Source organism: Berghia stephanieae, chromosome 11 (assembly GCF_034508935.2).
Source record: "Berghia stephanieae isolate SIO BIC M18660-M18661 chromosome 11, UCSD_Bste_1.3, whole genome shotgun sequence".
Lineage (NCBI taxonomy): Eukaryota > Metazoa > Mollusca > Gastropoda > Nudibranchia > Aeolidiidae > Berghia > Berghia stephanieae.
The window spans coordinates 29,264,071-29,279,061 of NC_088370.1; the positions used below are offsets into that span (position 1 = coordinate 29,264,071).

At 36.2% G+C, this 14,991-nt stretch overlaps 1 protein-coding gene across 2 annotated transcripts; it reads left to right on the plus strand.

Annotated features, from left to right (window-relative positions):
• Positions 1-429: 429 nt before the first annotated feature.
• LOC144956508 (uncharacterized) lies at positions 430-12,511 on the plus strand. Of its 2 annotated transcripts, XM_078887055.1 has the most exons (6): positions 430-674; positions 3,408-3,497; positions 3,837-3,875; positions 5,853-5,903; positions 9,249-9,293; positions 12,352-12,511. In XM_078887055.1, the coding sequence occupies exons 1-6, from the start codon at positions 527-529 to the stop codon at positions 12,372-12,374; spliced, it is 396 nt and encodes a 131-aa protein (XP_078743181.1). In that variant the 5' UTR covers positions 430-526; the 3' UTR covers positions 12,375-12,511. The 2 variants fall into 2 exon arrangements, with proteins under 2 accessions (XP_078743181.1, XP_078743180.1); XM_078887054.1 differs by lacking the exon at positions 12,352-12,511 and having other exon boundaries at positions 447-674; positions 9,249-12,344.
• The last annotated feature ends 2,480 nt before the right edge of the window (positions 12,512-14,991 follow it).

Consider the following 14,991-nt stretch of genomic DNA (forward strand, 5'->3'; position numbering starts at 1 on the left):
TTACATTTGAGGAGGCCAGTAAGACACATTTCCCCATGGGGATTTAATAAAGGGAGTTTTATTAATTAATAAATTTATTGATAACGTGAGTTCTCACCATTGGTTGTTGGCAAGTTATTTGTAGGCAGAGAGATTAACGGGCGATCCGTAACCGTGTTGTCTACACATCTGTGGCTTGTCTCATAGGCGAGCTATAGTGGGACAAAAAGCCAGCTGGGGGCGTCACCCCAGCGAGGCACAAGCTAGCACAAGTGAGACAACTTTTTTTGGCGGGTTAAAGTGCGCATGCGTCAATGCAGAATTACCAGTTTGGCAAAAAAAAAAAAACGATTTTAACTGGGTTCGATAGTTTGGTATTTGGGGAGTCTTTTGCTAAAATTAAGTGTAATTTTACCTAAATGATAGATAATTATAAAGTATTGACCGCATGACAAACAATGAGAATTTTTATTTTATTATATATGCATTTTTGCAAAAAAGAAAGCGATATCTATAATATTTGTCCTTTTTCCAAAAGTAGTATGGCATGTTTTATAAAAATAAGCTCACAACCCTGGCACATCTACCCGCCCTTTTCAATCTCAAGATGGCGCCATTAGTAGGTATCAAATTCGAGTCAGGGGAAAAAATTAATTTCCCCTGCTCGGAGGCCGAGTTTGATCTCCTAAACAATGGTGAGCTTGATGTATTATTTTGTTGTTGTTGTTTATATCTTGTTTAATGCATCCTCTAGTTGATTGGCACTATTATTTTCGTCGGAATACTTTTGCTTTCGCCTTAGCCGTAACCAATGTGAATGGGATTTTTAGTTTGTTTACAAGTGTCTATTTTCAAACTATAACCACACATCACATAGCGAAAGGAATAGCTCCATTTGTGTATAGGTAGTAAAGAGAGAAGAATAAATGCTCGAATCTATGGAAAAAGCTGAGTTTTTTGAGATGTTATTGGATTGAATTCCCCATTAAAAGTGTTTAAAAAAAGGGCAGCCGCTGAGTCGGCGGAACCGAATCTTGTTTTCACGTTCAAAGTCGAAGTGTCGGGGGCAAAAAAAAAAGGAAACCGCAATCGCACCTTTCATAGTGGCAATGTTTTAAAATCGGTACTACCGCAAACTCGGGGACCCAAATAATTTTGGGGTTTTGGGAGGGGGGAAACTTTTTCTTAAAATTTTTTTTGGGGGTTTGTGGGAGGGGGGGGGGGGGGGCTTTAAAAAAAAAAAGTCTCTCCCCTCCCAAAACCCCTACTAGACTTTAAAAAAAAAAGTTTTCCCCCCTCCCAAACCCCCAGAATTATTTGGGTCCCCGAGTTTGCGGTATTACTATTACCTTAAAATTGGTTGGGTTGAATGAAAATAAAGCTGTCTAGACAGGTTCGTCAAGCCATTAATAGGCTGTGATTATCCCCAGGGTATTAAGTATTATTAATATTAACAGAGTTATTCGACACCCGAGTCGCGCATGTGCATTTTGAGAATTAGCTATGCGGGTGGTTGGATGGGGGTATCACCCTTGAATCATATACCTATGATGTTCGCATGGGTGTACGATCCGATAGTGATGTCGTTTCTTCTTTTTACTAGCCTATCCTGCTTCTTAGGTTTGTGATTGTATTTTTGACAGGGGATATTTTTTTTTCTGTAAATCTTCTGTCTGTTTGTTCTTGGTTATTTATAGTTTAGGTTATGATTTTGATTACATTTGTACTATTTTTGTTAGATTGCTTGTTTTTTGTTTCAGCGGTCTCTCATATAACCTCAATTGTGTTGGAAGAGACCTAAAGCAACAAACAAAAAAAAAGAATTAGCTACTCTCAACGACTTCTGTCGTGTGAATTTATCAACATGGTGGTAGTAGGGCTAAATGAGTTGTCTGAAATTGTCTAAACAAATAATAGACAGAATGTCGTGTGAGCTCCTTGTTGGATGGAATCTTAATGACACGAAAGCTTAGTTTGTTGAGAGGAGCATGGTGGTTGAGCTGCTTGACTCTTAATTGGAAGTTCTTGGGTTCAAAGCCCAATGGGGAACCTTATTTTTTCAATACTATTTTTTTTTCCTACTATTTTATTATTTTAAAAAATTTTCCTTTATATTTTAAAGCTTATTTATTGATTTTTTAAATATATTATTGTTCTTATTATTATCATTCTATCATTTTCTTCATTTTTTTTCTAATTATTATTAATATATTATTATTACTTTTGTCTGTCAAATAAACATTGTTGTCACAATAGTTAATTTATGAAGGTCATTACAATCATGGGGAAAATTTCTGAGCACCACGTTTTACACCTGAGTACGGAGAGAGAATGCGAGCTTTTTCCAACAACTCAACTTTTCGCTGTCCACAGCGGGACGACTCGATGAGCTCATTTTTGCAATGGTAAAACATTTTAAATCCAAAGCAAAACATTCGCCTTACAACAATGCTTTTGAATATTCCAGAGAGAGTGTGTATTAGGAGAGAAACCGAGAGTGATAAAATTTGCGCAGTTTTTTCTGTTTTTTTTTATAGAGGAAATTAACAGAAAACAACAACAGACTAAAATTAAGACTCAACTTTTCAGTGTGCCGAATTATCTGGTGACAAAATACACCCGAATTTCAGGTGTCGAATTACGCTCCCTAATATTAATGCCACTTTGTGTCACTACCGTCACTCTGTGGCAGTTAAAAGTACATATGCATAGTTGACTGACACGGCCCTTGGCAATTCGCGCTACCCTAATAATAATATATCCAAATAATAATGATGCTAATAACAAATAACACACTTATGTAGAGTTAGAGTAATTAATTTACAGCAATGATAGAACTTTCCATCCTCGTGAGGGACATCAACTCGCGAACACTGCTTCAAATAAAATTTTCTTTCACTGTCAGACCCTTAAATAACTCTTGCCATGTAAAAAAAAGTGTGTTTAAATCTCAAAGTCCATTCTCCCCCTGTTGCTTCATACGAGGGATACCAATTGATCCTCGGGATCGGGTTAGGATAGAATTGTTTGATTTTAAAATTTTAATTTCCTTCGTATAGCTGGAGGTCCATTAATTATTATCTTCTTATCTGCAGTGAATGTGGATCACTTATCTAATATTTTTTTCTGTCAAATTTTCTCCACATATAAAGGTCATTAAGAAGGGGTTTTTTTGTGATACTTGTGTATCTTTTTCAATATTTGATTATTTAGTAGCTTGCTTGAAATGATTTAAATAGTTATTACCATTGCAATCATTTCTTCTTCACTTTAAGGTGTTCGATGAACTGAAAAGAATTAGAATTTTTTATCAAAAACCAAAGTGGCTCCATGTCTTGGTAGACAAGAATAGGGGTAGTGTCTAGATAACAAAATTTCTTGGCCTTATCATTTATCGTTTTAAAGAATATTTCTTTTTCCTTTTTCAGAGAGTGCTTGGTGCCACATCAGCTCCTTTTTGAAACAGCGTGGTCGACATGGTGGGGCTGTTGTTGAAATTTGTCCTGGTGGATATTCGGGTGAGCTATGTAAACAGTATATGTCTATAGTCAAGCTAATCCATACTTTGATCAGAAAATCTGTGGTTTAACGTGAGGACTGGACCATGAAAGCATGTTCAGCTGTGTCAAACAAAAGTCGTAAGTGTGCCTTACTGGCATCACATCCCATCAATTGAATAAGACTATCAGTATTTTAACAATTCAATGAAACTGCGGAGGGACTAAAGAGAGTGCTGTAAAACAAATTTGAACAGTGTTTTAAATATTTTGTCCTCTTCTGCCTCCGAATAATAAATAGAAAGTTTTAATTTTATTCGCAATGCAGACTAATTATTATTGCAATCCTCTCATCCGCAGAACCCCAGTATATTGTTGTGTGTGAGGGTGTCCAGACTGGTAAGGAGTATGAATGAATGATTTGTTACTATATAATGATTGTGTATTTATCATGATTCCTTAGTATGAGATTGAGGTCAGTCAAATTTTTGGATATCATCGGAGATAGAGATGTTTTGGTGGCCAAATTTGACAATTCTTATTCTTTGAGGCCTAAACTTTAGGACAAGATGGGTAAAGCTGACTGATAATTTGTTAAGATATGATGTTTAGCTGTTGTGACATCTAATTATTATAATCCTGATTAAACATCGTAAAAGTATACTGATGAAATTGATGTGTAATCAGTATCAGGTAGACTTGGATCTTATCTGTACATTTACTTACCTGTGAATAAACGAATTATCAGTGGATAAATGGGTAATTTAATAATATAGTATAAAATAACAGTTGGAGCATATACTGCTCATTGAGAATAATATTACGAGTGAAAGTTGTAGGGGTGCCAACTTGAAATTCTTAATACACATCTATGGTAATGCGATCGTATAGTAAATGGTCATTACAGTTTCTAATTTATTTTTATTTTTCAAAGTACTGGCTGCTGTATGCAACAAGATTACTCTTTGATGACTCCGCCAGTTGCCACTTTAACTGTTACAAAAGAATTATCGGTTGGTATAAATTAATGTTACCAGCTTCATATCTAAATTGTTGGTGGCTTCAACAGAAGACTACTTTGGCACCCTTATAGTCAATCACTTCATCTTAATTGATAATGGTCCCATGCATATGGAACATATTTGAATCACGGGACACATAAAACTGTCGGTGACAATACTGCAGCATATAGCCAGTACTATAGTTATTTGTGTAACGCAGCCGTCTCTCTCTCTCTCTCTCTCTCTCTCTCTCTCTCTCTCTCTCTCTCTCTCTCTCTCTCTCCACTTCGCTGCGCACCGTGGCAATCAAGAAGATTCCCAGTCCTCCTCTCGCTTGCTTCACCCTGTTGGTTCTGAGGTTGGTAGCTCACATGCATTGGCAGTGTATCTTATCTTCATGTCTTCACGTACCAATTTGACATTTTGCCATGTCTTTGTAGTTTCTCCAACTTACATTTCTCGACATCAATATTCCTTTGTAATTTATAATTATTCATCTGAACATTGCCAGCAAGATTTTATGTAACAGCGAATATTCGTTTCGGCACCCAAATGGATGTCTTTGGTTGAGTTTTGTTTTGCTGCCATCTGAATTCCTTTACTTCACCTGCAAGAAAGAGATCATTGAGTCGCTTTCTCCTTAAGACATAGAAGAAATACAATTTCAAAAAATAATCAATTCAGCAACATGCCTGAAACATTTGTAGATCGCGGAAGCGACATTGGAAGTTCCTCAGGGTAGTTTCACTTTATATTATTTTAATCGTGGATCTTTTCTTAGATGTTTGTTAAATTTATTTTTTCAATTTTTGTGTTTGTAGAGCAAACCTTGATTGATTGGTAAAGGTTTAAAATTTCCTAATAATTTTTGGTTGTCCACTAGATTGTACTTTGAAAAGTAGTGGTAATTGTGGCTTCATTCTAAGAACACTTATCCTTACTGAACGTTTTTATCACTAAAGAAGCAAAAGTAAAACAACTATTCCCTCCCTTTATGCTCAGACAGCCTACTTGGTTTGTGAGTACTAACAATATTCTTTTAAAGGCATATTAGATTGATACATCTAACATAATGTTTTGACATGTCATACTATTATCAATTTCTGTTGAGGTCGCCGATGATTAAGATAAATTTTCAGACAATTTTAGAAAACACGATTTACAGGTCTGATTCTGCATTACGTGATTGTACTTTAGACGAGAGACAAACTCCCTCATATCTTGTTTTTAGAATAGAGCAATTTTGTCTTCTTTTTTTCCTTTTTTTCTTTTTACATGCATCATATTCGTGAAAGTGAATTATATTTGTTGTTTTATTTTTGCTAAGGGTGGAAATGTTGTAATCACAAATTTACTCTATCATTCACAAATACAGTGGCACAACCCTCGGACAGACAGACAGAGACGCAGCAGTCATCAGAAGCAGGTAATGAATAATACACCATTGCATATGCTCTGCATAGAACAGTGATTTCAGTGCTCCTCAGAAGCAATCAAATGTTAGATAATTTCAGTTGTGAGTGATTTCTTTTTTTTTTTTTCTTCTTCTTCATTGGAACTTGCTGCATCCCCCGAATGGACTCCACCCTGCTTCCCGACGTTATAGTCATAATTTTTCAGGTGGGCTGCGAGAAAGATGTTCAGGGGTAGTGGGACGATTTTTCTTTTTTAGGGGCATTGGATTTTCTAAGTGGAGCCAGTGAACTAAACATTTTTTTCCTCAATCATATATTAGACCTGCATGTGTGTCGACAATCACGGTCGTTGCGATCTCCCGGATCACTTTTTTTTATTGCTAAAGTAATCTGATTGCGAGTGACGTCAATATTGTCGGCACTCTCAAGCGCTCGTTTGGTAATTATCGGGAAACTTCGCTAGTCTCTGGTTTGACCGCAACTCTTCACTGTCTGAAAAACGAGAAGTGTGTCGGTATAATCGAGCTTGCGCAGTTCGTTAACTTTCGTTTTCATACTTTCGGTATTGCATTCAAATAACTTTTGTTTTTCAATTGAACGTTGCTACATTTCAATTTTATTCGCTCTATCAATAAACTTTCTGGATTTGTCGTTATATATTTTACATTATTTTTTTGTTATCATGCCTGAACAATTCTTTGACCGTTCGTCGGCACAAGGAACTCACTCAACCCTAGCCCTAACTGAAACTGATTCCAGTCTGTAGGTAGACAGGTGCCGATTAGCCATTGGACAAGTGAAGCGCAACTTTGGGTTAAAATTTGAATAACACAATTTCACATAATCACTGTTGCCGTTGCATTATTTTTCACAGTATATGAACGGCTCTGGTATCATTTTAAAGGGCAGAGATCAAGATTTCTTTTGATGTGATAGAAATCAATGTTGACGACATATTGTATCCAAAATTATAATTTGATTAAAATGTCATTTTAAAACTTTTGAAATCTTTTTCAAAATTGAGATAGCAAAAAAATAAAAGTGAAGGCATCTAGATGATTCATTTGTCTATGTCTATATCAAATTTCATAAAGATTGAAGACAGTACAGTATGTTTAATGTTGACAAGTGACCAACCCTTTTTTTTTCTATGCTTAAATCCCGTTTTAATCAGTATTCACCTTATCGAGAGGCTGTCCAGTGGGAGGAATTCTCAATCAATTTTGAGCTTTTTGTAAGAGTAAATTTAGAGTAGTAAAATCATCATAACTTTGGAACCGTTTATCCTAGATCCAAAAGTAAGGTATCTTATTAAATGTTTTTTAAAGGCCTATCTGTCTATGTAAAAAAAAAAATTATTAGTTTTTATTTTTGATAAAATATCAAACTACCACTCTACCTCCATGCTGTCCCTTCTCCCTATAAATTTTTGGTACTTTTTAACATTTTAAAATAAATATATTCTGTAGGACAATCCAAAAGAAAATGTATATAAGTGCTGAGTTACAAAATAAAAGATCCGGTAATGCGATATGTGTGAAAAAGTTCAGACAATTTGGTCAGGACTCACATGCAGGTCTAATATATATATATCGGTTTGTAAACATTTGCGTGTATTCCTCTTAGTGGGGCTCAATGTGTCTTGATGGAACTTTAAGTAGGTACGGCAAACGCTCTTATCGAGTCATGGCTTTATTGGCAAACCGAGCATTTCAACTCAAATCGTCACTCTCTTTTTCTCATTTTCAGTCCGTCAAATAAAACGTGTTTGGTATCAAATTAAATCTTAAATCTTCATCTTTTTAAAAATGTTTATGCTTTTTTCATAGGATTTGCTGTTATTTCATGGCTTAGAGTTGAAGAAGAGGAGTAAACTCTGATTTTGGAACGGCGCTCCGCTACTCGAACACCATAACTGACCGTCGTCTTTTCTCTCCGCCCGGCTGGTCGCGTCAGCGCTATTAATAGTAACGTCAATGGCTGCATCGGAAAGAAAATTGAACAAGCTTTCATTCGATACCAGATTCGCATTTTTATGATTTAAGTCTGAATTAAAAACTTTAAATTGATTTGAAAATTTGGACGATTCTGGTATCAAAAGAAAGTTTAAAATCTCAGCTTTAAAATGATGTATACGAAAGCAAGATTTATAGCTTTGCGTTCACCAGCCAACTGAAAACAAAACTACAACTGCAACATTTGCCGTATTCACTTCACTCGTACCCCGGCTCAGGCAAGGGGCACAAAAATATCGCTATTTCGTAACTTCGCGTTGAAATTGACAATTTTGGCTTTGTCAGATACTTTGGGAGCAAATTATTTCTATTTTACTTAGAGTTGAGCTCAGGAAAAAAATACACATATTGTTTATAAAAAGATGTGTATTGTTAGAAAGTTACAGAGGTCTGGCTTGAATATTTATGAAAATGCGGCATTTTGAAAACGGACAAAACGTTGCTTTCAAAGCAGCCAAATTTGGGCGATTTTCTACAAATTTAGAAATGACATATCTTTTAACATTTTTAACCAATTTTAATAATTTTATACCATTTTAATCAGGACAAAATGTTATACCTATTGAATGCAACTTAAGGACAATTATATAATCTAAATTTGGGTTTTCCGTACCTACTTTAAGGTGACCTCAAACTAATTACACGGATAGATAGTGTGCTCTAATCTGTTTCCTGTTGCAATCCTTCCCCTTTGTCTTACTCTTTCTTGTTTGCTTTGAAGTTGTAAATCTAGGATCTTTTTACTATCCCATTTTATTCCTTTTCCTGGCACTGAAATGACCTAAATGTGTCACAAGAACTGTAAAACCCGTTAAAAAAACATTATTTCCCCAGTGTAAACACATCTTTTGTCTTTGTTGTCTTCTATCCCCCTATATGTTTTCCAACTTGCTTTCTGTCTTTGTCTTGGAATAAGATTGCTTGGTTTTGTCCTGGCCCTGGCTGAGAGGGAAACAGTCCAATGTGTAGTTAATTTTGGGAGATGAAATTTTTTTCCTTGTAAATCATCTCTCTGTTGTGCATCGTATTATGATTTGTAAACATTTGAGTGGGGACCTGTGCTTGTGTCTGGATGAGATAGGTGATCTCAAACTAAGTACTTTGATTGTGTGCTCTTGGAGTCTACATCTGTTTCCTATTTGAACCAATTCCCCTTTTGTCTTCCCTATTCTTGGGTGCTTTAATTGTAATTCTCAAACTTATGTTCCCATTTTCTTCCTTTTTACTGGCGCTGATATGACCTTTATGTGTTCTGTCGTAAAATCCTTAAATACAAAATAAATTTGTTTCAATTTTGCTATGGACAGAAAGGTATAAATAAATTTACTCTATCGTCCACAGTACCAGAGCCAGAACCCTCCGGAAGTGAACAGTTGCTGGAAACGGGTAATGAATACAGTAATGCATATGCTCCATTTTAGAACAGCGAATTCAGTCTACCTCACTCAGAATCAGCAGAGACCTTTAACATTCAAGTTTTTTATATATATATATATATATATATATATGTGTGTGTTTGTGTGACCCCTCGCCTTAAAGCGGTATTAAGTTGGGATTTGGAAAACGAAAATTTTGTTCCTAAAGGACATACACTCCAGTACAGTTTCCTCAAACTCCTCGGGTGTGCAAAATGGTTTGAGGAAACTGTGCCTTGTCATAACGATTTGATGTATTCTTGTAAATTTTTAGTCAATCATGTGATATCAGTCCCATTCAAATATTTTAAAAAGGGAAGAAATAATTAACATAACTAATTGGGAATATTCCAGAGTGTCGCGCATAGCCTATGGGTTGTCTATACAGTGGATATGTTGCTACGGTTAGGTGAATATTTTTTAGAATTGTCTTATGTGAACCTGTGTATTTTTGTACAGCTTTTGTGAAAGTATTCTTTTGCTTTCCAATCAGTCATGATCTCAAAGCAGGCCTGTAAATCTTCCGACTATTGTCAGATTTCCAACTACGATTTTGCTCTATATATTCTGAAAATAAAAGTTTTATTTCGTTCCTCGAAAGAAAAGATTTTTTCCGCTGCGAACGCCGACTTAGAAAAAGAAACTTTATTTGTTCCACCAAAGACAAAGCAAATAGGACCATCTGTCAGCTATATTATCGTGCCACCTACACGCTCTGCTAGCCGTGGATGTATTCACTGCCTGCTTACAACTAGCGCGCACAGCGTGTGACGGATCGTTTCTCTCTATTTTGTTACAGACACACATGCATTTCTCCATCTCTCATTTCTCCTCCCAATGGTCTCTTTGGTTCAGTCTAAATGTCAACCGGAAAAAAATTATTATTTTTCCTAGGAAGCTCTCAGCAGTGGTAGGCTATTCTTTAATTATTCTCTTTCCTCCTTCACATACGACTGCACCACCTCCTCCTTTTCTTCTTCTTGAATTAATCCAAATAAACGAAAGAATCGGCTGAGAAATTATACACAAACATGCAGGAGCGAAGATAAAGCAGCTTCTCATGTCTAGCACTAGATGCACATCTTTCTAAATGGTAGGAATTGTTCTCTTTCTTTCATACAACTAGCTCGGACCTGGGCCCAGAAATGTGTGTACTCTCTCAAATAATTGGGATTTATTTTTTTTTGGTACCATAAAATGACCTCATCATAAATGAGTTGGAGAAAGTGACAGGATTTGACTACAGGCCTGTAAATCTTCCGTCTATTGTCGGATTTCTGACAGTACAATTTTGCTGTTCAGTGCTAATATATATTTCTTTAAAATAATAGTAAAAATAAAATTCGTAACGTCAAAGAACAGAACCAATAAAAAAAGAAAATAAAAGTTTTATTTCGTTCCTCGAAAATAATAGATTTTATTCCGTTTTAAATTGCAAGCTGCCATGGAAACGAAATTGTTTCCGTTTCCTTCACACCCACCGTAGATGAATTCTTCACAGGCGCCGGATCCCGTGTTGTAGTAGTAGCGTGTAAAGGCGGCTCGGCATCGGCCGATTTCCTTGGGTAACTCGCAGACTATGTCATGACAAATGCAAAAGAAAACAAATATGGATTATTGAAGGCGGACTTGGAATATGTGTTTTCCTCATCTGGGTTGTGAGAAACTGAAAATGGAGCCCAAAAACAATCTATGTTCCCAGATTTAACAATTAACATTAATTTGGGCAGTATCATCATTATCATCATCATCATCATCATCATCATCATCATCATCATCATCATTCTTCTTCTCCTCCTCCTCCTCCTCCTCCTCCTCCTCCTCCTCCTCCTCCCCCTCCTCCTCCTCCTCCTCCCCTTTCTTCTTCTTCTTCTTCTTCTTCTTCTTCTTCTTCTTCTTCTCCTTCTTCTTCTTCTTCTTCTTCTTCTTTGTCGTCGTCATCCTCACCACTACAACGATAACAACATCAACAACAACAACTACTACTACAGAAGAAAAATCCAAGTTTGGTATTGGTCTTTTTACAAACGTAATCGATATGATGCTGCTAAGACATTTTGCTGTCAAGGTATAATCCAAGAAATTCTGCTTTATGCGTTGTCTCCAATTTTTCTTTGTGTATATAATATTCTGAGCCTATTATTTGCTTTTTCTTTTTGTCCATGATGCGAACTAGCAGACATTTAATTTCTTCGGATGAAATTCCATTTTCCAAATTTTCTCCCATGACTGTAGCCTGTCTTTTTGTAGCATATCATTTTATGATTGGATTTTTCAATGAAGAAGGCCATCATCCACAAAAGATCCACTTAGTCGAACATTTAATCCTTTTGATACTTTACTTGGTATAACATTAATGTATAGATTAAAAAATTAAAAAAAGTAGGCCTAAAACTGTTCCTTGAGGTACACCTGTCAGGACTGGAAGTGATGATGATGATTTGTTGAACTAATTGTGAGTATTTACTATACTACTGCATTTTTTTTTTTTTTTTTTTGCAATGGTGTAAATAATTACGTTGTTGCATTTTCTAACGCCACTTATTTTAGGTCGTATGTATATGTATCATAAAAAAAGTAAAGCTTGAGTTTGAGCTTTTATATAGAACAATATCACTAAACGTGCTCAAGGCGCTTTACAAAAGGTACCAACAGCAACACGTAACATGTAGAACGAGACATGACTCCTGTTAGGCGATATTACGATTTTTTTCGCGACAGTTACAACGTTGTTAACGGCCATGTACTCATTTTACACCTGAGTACGGTAAGAGAATGTGAGTAAAGAGCCATTTCCAAGGAAGCTCAAGGAAACAAGTGATCCCATTGGTTTAGCTGTTGAATACAACTCACGATTTGTTTTCTTTTGTGGCCAAAGACTTGTCTTTTGGCGTCATTCTTTAGTCAGTGTCAGGCTTTTAGTTTACGATGGCGACGGTCAGACACGCAATTAAGTAAACGTCAGTAGAAGCGCATTGAGCATTATATAATGTTTAAAATGCGCTATTATATTTTATTTTGTTATGCAGTCCTTACATCGGTCAAATGCTGACCTTTGGACAAGAACAAACCAAGAGCAAATGGATATCCAGGTCAGACGCGGAAAGTGGCGATGGGTTGGCCATACCCTGCGGAAAGAGCCCTGTAATATAACCAAGCAGGCTCTCGAATTGAACCCACAGGACAAGAGGAAACGGGGTCGTCCAAAGCAGACTTGGAGGAGAAGCCTTCACCAAAGATTTGTGCGTCTCCAATCTTACCTGGAGTGAGGCAAAGGTCTGTGCCAAGGAGAGAAGAAGATAGAAGAGTGCTGTTGAGGCCCTATGCTTCGCCAGGAGCCAAGAGGCATAATATAAGTCGACTAAGTTAATCCTTATACATCTAAAATTTCAATTCACCTTACATTTGGATAGACTTACCGTTCCTGTCGGTGATTTCATTCACAATGGCATGCAGTCCTATTGCGTGAACAGGGATCAAACCTGTTACTGCTGCAGTAATCGCAAAGATAAGAAAGGACTTCATCTCCACAGATTGATGAGTTCCTTTCAACTCGCACAAATTTTGAAGCGCTGTGTTCTTATAAAGATAGCCACCAATAATAAACAAGATAACTGCCGTCCTCGGGGGAAAAAAAAACGTATTTTACAATTTGGCCAGAAAACTCGTCCTTCAAATATCGATCGATTTAAATGACCCTCATCTTGGCAAAAACTCTCAAACCTGGGACCTCGCAATGTCTTCATTTAGGTCTCAGGTTTGAGAATTTTTGCCAAAATGAAATCATTTAAATCGATCGATATTTGAACGTTCGAGTTTTCTGGCCAAATCTTTAAATACGTGTTGTTGTTTTTTTTTTTCCCAGGGTACGACAGTTAATTGGTGAATCAAAAATATTATAGTTATAACAAACAAACAAAGCAATCATCTGTGGCATTAAACGTCAAATACGTCCAGTTCGGTTGGAATGTAAAAGTTAATTTTGTTCATGTTTATTATTGAATTTGAAAACGACTTTTATGCTAATGTTTTAAAGCTGTATCTACTTGACAACAATAAAATCCTGGTCAGTTGACCAATTAACCGCCATACTCTGGAAAGACGCTTATTTTAAAATTTGGCAAAGCAACTCGTCCTTCAAATATTGATCAATTTAAATTATATTCATCTTTGTAAAAAAAAACAACTCTCAAACCTGGGACTTGAAGAAGGTCTCGCGTGGTCCCAGGTTTGAGAGTATTTTTTTTTTGTTTTTTTTTATTTGCCAAGATGAGGGTCATTTAAATTTAAATTCAATTGATCGATGCTTGAAGGACGAGTTTTCTGGCCAAATTTTTAAATACATCTTTTTTTCAAGAGAACGGCAGTTTACTGGTCAATAACAATAAATAGCTGGTCATTGGACGGCAACGACAAGGGTACTCAATATTTGTGAGTAACAGTTACATACCTTGGTGATGGCGTCATAGACTTTGTATCAACTCAACACTTTTGATGGACTTTTGTATCAAGTCAACACTTTTTTAAAGTGATTAATAAAAGCAGAAATAATTCAATTTATAGATCATTGTTTGTTTGATTTTAAGGGTTTTACGGCGCTTGCTACACATATAGGTCATATCAGCGCCAGTAAAAAGGAAAAATATGGAATAGTAAAAAATTCTAGAATTACAATTAAAGCACCCAAGAGAAAGCAAGACATAGGGGAACTGGGAACAAATAGGGATTAGATGTAGATTCCAACAGCATACCATCAATGTACTTAGTTTGAGATCACCTATAAGTCTCATCCGGACACAAGCACAAAATCCAACAAAGAGGAATACACTCAAATGCTTACATTATACATTCAAAATAACAAATATAATAATACACAACAGAGAGATGATTTACAAGGAAAAAAATATCATCTCTCAAAACAATAAAATGCATTTGACTTTTTCCCTTCCAACCAGGACTCCGGCCAGGGCCAGGACAAAACCAAGTAATCGCATTCCAAGACAAAGACAGAACGCATGTTGGAAAACAGATATAAGGGGATAGACGACACAGTATGTACCTCCCTGCCCACTATGGGATGTCAGGAGCCCGGTCCAGTTATATATCATAGTATAGGTGGGATGACATTGACGTTACCCAGTTGTTTGTTGTTGTTTTTTAGACAGCTATTTTAAAGATAAGTTCTCACAAAATGATATCTATCAATCAGACTATAAACGTTAAAGGTTTGCACACAGTATTTTATGTTGGTACATCATATCCGGGTGTACGTTGTATTTTACCTAAACGCATAACATCACTATTACGCAGCCGTACTCTGAAAAAAAAATAACACGTGTTTAAAATTTTGACCGAAAAGCTCGTCCTTCAAATATTGGTCGATTATAATGACTCTCATCTTGTCAAGAAACTCTCAAACCTGGGACTTCACGGAAGTCTGAAGTTTGATAGTTTTCCGGGTTTCAATAGTGTGAAACAGACAATAGCAATTGAGAAAGTACTTTCCGCCAGATCTAACTCACCCAGCTACCAAACTCTACCAACTGAGCTGCCAGGAACCCCGATATTTAAAAGGCATCGAAAAAAAAGAACAAGTTTTCTCTCGATAATTTTTGGCATCAAAACAGCACACTCTCGCACACTCTCGGTGGAAGCCAAAAATCCTTATG

What these genes read in the sequence shown, in the direction of transcription:
- LOC144956508 (XM_078887054.1), top strand. Translation starts at nt 527, where the DNA reads ATGTTTTATAAAAATAAGCTCACAACCCTGGCACATCTACCCGCCCTT. An exon ending in GTTTGATCTCCTAAACAATG is followed by an intron (nt 675 to 3,407) that starts GTGAGCTTGATG and finishes TTCCTTTTTCAG; the next exon opens with AGAGTGCTTGGTGCCACATC. An exon ending in GTGTGAGGGTGTCCAGACTG is followed by an intron (nt 3,876 to 5,852) that starts GTAAGGAGTATG and finishes TCACAAATACAG; the next exon opens with TGGCACAACCCTCGGACAGA.